Below are 5,000 nucleotides of genomic sequence, written 5' to 3' on the forward strand. Positions count from 1 at the left end.
ACACATACAATACAACTACTAAAAACATAAACAACTGTAAAATACTCGACAAGAAATATACATGTCACTTATTAAAAGCCAGTGAAAAAAGATACAGATTAAGGAAAAAATGTTCATTTCCATCTGTTCCTCGACAGGAAACACCACAAATTTAACAACAACTTCACTTGTTCAAGCGACGATTCAACAAGCGACGGTTCAACAAGCGACGGTTCAACAAGCGACGATTCAACAAGCGACGGTTCAACAAGCGACGCTTCAACAAGCGACGCTTCAACAAGCGACGCTTCAACAAGCGACGCTTCAACAAGTGACGGTTCTAGACTAAAAGTGTCACGAGTTTGTTTTTCTTTCCGTGGGATGTGAAGTGTTCAGTGTTGGAGTTTCTCTTTGATAAAGGGAAAATGTTCCAAAATGTAGAACCTCTGACTGCGACACACTTTGTCTGAGTGTGTGTGTTTATTTATTTATTTATTTATTTATTTGAGACAGGGACAATTTTTGCATTTTACCTTAACCTTGTCGTCCCTGGACAGATGTCAGAGTGTGTGTATGTGTGAGTGTGTGTGTGTGTGTGTGTGTGTGTGTGTCTGTGTGTGAGTGTGTGTGTGTGTGTGTGTCTGAGAGTGTGTGTGTCTGTGTGTGTGTGTGTGTGTGTGTCTGTGTGTGTGTGTCTGTCTGTGTGTGTGTCTGTATGTGTGTGTCTGTGTCTGAGTGTGTGTGTGTGTGTGTGTCTGTGTGTGTGTCTGTGTGTGTGTGTGTGTGTGTCTGTGTGTGTGTGTGTGTGTGTGTGAACTTCCCCTTGGGCCATGGTTCATGTTCTTCTTCTTCTCTGGGGTCGGGTCTCGGAGCATCAGTCTGAACAGAGACTCCCAGACTTCCTTCACCCCAGACACTTCCTCCAGCTCCTCCAGTGGGACCTGAGGTGTTCCCAGTCCAGTCCAGAGACATGGTCCCTCCAGTGTGTCCTGGTCTCCTCCTCCCGCTGGGACATGAACACCTCCTGAGGGACACGTCCAGGAGACGTCAGAACAGACGTCCTCCCCTCAGACGCTCCTCTCCACGTGGAGGAGCAGCGGCTCTACTCCGAGCTCCAACCTCTGTCAGTCCCAGAGATTTAAACTCTTTGACAAATCTGTAAAAAAAAAAAAAAAAAAAACAGGTTCAAAACAACAAAAAAAAAAAACAAAAAAAACTGTTTCAGTCAAAGTTGTGAGTTTATGCAAAAGTCTAAATGAAAAACTCAAAGCTCCAAAATTTGTTCAAGTATTTAAAAGAAACGTCAAACATGATGTGCTAAAAAAAAGAAGTATAAATTGTCCTTTTGTGTTAATAAAGTGTTTAAATTTGTGTTTGTCACATAAATAAGTCATTTATAAATGAAGTGTTAGAAATGTTTTACTTTGCAGATGTTACAAATCGATTATTTTTGCATTCACTCAGTAAAAAAAACTAAACTAGTCAAGTTCAGATGACTTGAATTTTAAAAATTGATCATGATTTGAATAAATTTCACAGTAAAATGATTTGCCAGTTTGTGCGTAAAATGTGAAAATACATCTGGCTGCACTTAAAATAAGAAAAAAAACAACAACTTTTTACACTTAAAATAGAAACAAAATTTAAATGTAAAAATTGTAATGTAAAAAAAAAAGAAAAGAAAAGTGAGCTGTCCCTGTTTCAAAAATAAAATAAATGAATAAATAAATAAATAAAACCACAATTTGTCAAGTTGAATCTACACAAATAAAATCTAATGTTTTTTAATTTAAGTAATTTTAACTTACACAATATTGTTTTTGTTTTTTTCATTGCACATTGATGCATGAAACTGAATTATTTTGAGTTCTTCTTTCATGAATTAAAAAAATTAAAAAATAAAATAAATAAATACATAAATATAAATAAATAAATAAATAATTAAATAAATACATGAATAAATAAATAAATATTTTGGTTGATTTTAGCTCGTGGCATCGTTCTCTTTCTCCGTCACTAGAGGGCAGCAGCATTTAATTTATTTAGTCTGACTTGTTCATCAAAAACAATTTAAACTGATTTAAAGCTTCTGTCTGTCACTTTCTAGTCAAAAATCAATAAATAGATAAATAAATAAATAAAATAAAAGACTAAAATAAAAGCATGTTTTTTTCATTTTGTTTTTTTATTTTTTAGTCCTTAATGTGAGCAGATTTAGATTCAGATGTACAGTTGTAGGGAGTATTATCTGTCACATAAGGGTGAGTTGTTGTACAGTTGTAGGGAGTATTATCTGTCACATAAGGGTGAGTTGTTATACAGTTGTAGGGAGTATTATCTGTGACATAAGAGTGAATTGTACAGTTGTAGGGAGTATTATCTGTCACATAAGGGTGAGTTGTTGTACAGTTGTAGGGAGTATTATCTGTCACATAAGGGTGAGTTGTTATACAGTTGTAGGGAGTATTATCTGTGACATAAGAGTGAATTGTACAGTTGTAGGGAGTATTATCTGTCACATAAGGGTGAGTTGTTGTACAGTTGTAGGGAGTATTATCTGTCACATAAGGGTGAGTTGTTATACAGTTGTAGGGAGTATTATCTGTGACATAAGAGTGAATTGTACAGTTGTAGGGAGTATTATCTGTGACATAAGAGTGAGATGTACAGTTGTAGGGAGTATTATCTGTCACATAAGGGTGAGTTGTTGTACAGTTGTAGGGAGTATTATCTGTCACATAAGGGTGAGTTGTTATACAGTTGTAGGGAGTATTATCTGTCACATAAGGGTGAGTTGTTGTACAGTTGTAGGGAGTATTATCTGTCACATAAGGGTGAGTTGTTATACAGTTGTAGGGAGTATTATCTGTCACATAAGGGTGAGTTGTTGTACAGTTGTAGGGAGTATTATCTGTCACATAAGGGTGTTGGGTTTGTTTTGTTTTGACTCTCATCTGTCTCATTAGCATACTGGCTCCTGATTGGCTCTATGTCATTTGCATACTGGCTCCTGATTGGCCGAGGCGCAGTCCCGGGGCGCGTGTTACCTGATCCCTGACGCGCGCGCTTCCCGTGCGTCCCGCGTCCCCGGAGTCTCGTGCCAAACTCCAGGATTCAGTTTCAGCTCCGACTGCGCCGCCGAGTCACCCGGGTCCCTCCGAGTCCCACCGAGTCACCCAGGTCCCACCGAGTCACCTGGGTCCCTACAAGTCACCCGGGTCCCTCCGTGTTCTCTGTCCCGTGGATTTACCGCTGCCGTGGACTCGTCTGACCGCGAAGAGACGAAAAGGAGCCGCTGGAGAGGAGCCGGTGGATAGGAGCCGGAGAAGAGCCGGTGGAAAGGAGCCGCTGGAGAGGAGCCGGTGGATAGGAGCCGGAGAAGAGCCGGTGGAAAGGAGCCGCTGGAGAGGAGCCGGTGGATAGGAGCCGGAGAAGAGCCGGTGGAGGGGAGCCAGTGGAGAGGAGTCGGTGGATAGGAGCCGGATAGGAGCTGAAAAGGAGCTGAAAAGGAGCCGGTGGAGAGGAGCCGTAGAGGAGCCAGAAAAGAGTCGGTGGAGAGGAGCCGTAGAGGAGCCGGTGGAGAGGAGCCAGAAAAAAGTCGGTGGAGAGGAGCCAGAAAAGAGTCGGTGGAGAGGAGCCGGAGAGGAGCCGTAGAGGAGCCGGAGGGTCCGCGCACTGAGCCGGGAGGATGGAGTCGGTCAGTCAGTGGACGCCGCAGCAGGTGGCTGCGTGGATGAGAGGTGAGCCGTGAGAGCCGTGAGAGCCGTGAGAGCCGTGAGTCATTAGTAAACAGTTGTGAACAGTTCCTTTTGTTCCGCGTGTTTGTGTTGTTGAGTTTGTGATGAGTCCGGGACAAACGCGCAGGTGAGAAACAAACGGAGCCGCGCGGGGTTTGGGTTTGTGTCTCTGTTTGTGTCTCTGTTTGTGTCTCTGTTTGTGTCTCTGTTTGTGTCTCTGTTTGTGTCTCTGTGTTTGTGTCTCTGTGTTTGTGTCTCTGTTTGTGTCTCTGTTTGTGTCTCTGTTTGTGTCTCTGTTTGTGTCTCTGTTTGTGTCTCTGTTTGTGTCTCTGTTTGTGTCTCTGTGTTTGTGTCTCTGTGTTGTGTCTCTGTTTGTGTCTCTGTTTGTGTCTCTGTTTGTGTCTCTGTTTGTGTCTCTGTGTTTGTGTCTCTGTTTGTGTCTCTGTTTGTGTCTCTGTTTGTGTCTCTGTTTGTGTCTCTGTTTGTGTTTCTAAAGTTACTGCGGCTCTAGAACCAGAACCACGGGTCTGGTCAGAAGTTTTTAGTTTTAGTTTGGATCTTTTTCTGATCTTTTTTCCAGAGCTTCTGGACTTGGCCTTTGCTCTTTTATAACATTTTATTAATGAGTTAAAAGAACAAACGGTGAAGTGTCAGAGGTCAGAGGTCAGAGGGGGAGGACTGTCAAAGTAAAAGTGACTGATCCAAATACAACAACAGACCTACACTGGGAAGAAACAAAACAAAAACTAAAATCCAGCTAAATTAAAATGACTTAAACTAAAAACATTTGTCTTGATTTGAGTCAGTTGAACTTGACAAGCAACAATTAAATTTTGTTGTTTATTTTAAAGTGTAAAAAGTTGTCGTGTAGCAGATGTATTTTTATATTTTAAATACAAAAAGTCTTCTTCCACTGGTAGAGAATTTTACTCGTGAAGTGAAATTGACTCAAATCATCATCAAACTTTTCTGAATTCAGTTCATCTTAACTTTTTTTGCTGTTTCACCTCCTAAATATTGTCACAAATATTGACAGAACAACAGCAGCAACAACAACAATAACAAACTTAATTTCTAGAGCGTTTTTCATACAAAAATGCAACACAAAAACACACTTAGAATTAAAAAACACAGAGGAACTACATAGACCATGATCCTTTGCTCCATTTCAGCGCAGACGACAAGAAATAAATAACAGTTCTAACACTTTTACGTCTTAGTTCTTTGGATTCAGTTTTATTGAGTCATTTTAAGATGAAAAAGAAGAATATTCACAGTTTTCCT

The 5,000-nt window shown here is 40.7% G+C and overlaps 1 protein-coding gene across 2 annotated transcripts in view; it reads left to right on the forward strand.

The window, feature by feature from the left end:
* Positions 1–3,085: 3,085 nt before the first annotated feature.
* Positions 3,086–5,000, forward strand: part of cnksr3 (cnksr family member 3) — a 37,851-nt gene continuing 35,936 nt past the window's right edge. For both annotated transcript variants that reach the window (XR_008631628.1, XM_055149140.1), the window contains exon 1: positions 3,086–3,719. Coding sequence is in view for 1 of the 2 variants with exons in the window: in XM_055149140.1 (XP_055005115.1) it covers positions 3,668–3,719 (52 nt within the window). In the remaining variant the exon portion in view is untranslated. The remainder of the gene's footprint in view (positions 3,720–5,000) is intronic.

This window comes from Boleophthalmus pectinirostris, unplaced genomic scaffold (genome assembly GCF_026225935.1).
Source record: "Boleophthalmus pectinirostris isolate CB_2022bp ecotype Guang Dong unplaced genomic scaffold, ASM2622593v1 HiC_scaffold_13, whole genome shotgun sequence".
Classification (NCBI taxonomy): domain Eukaryota; kingdom Metazoa; phylum Chordata; class Actinopteri; order Gobiiformes; family Gobiidae; genus Boleophthalmus; species Boleophthalmus pectinirostris.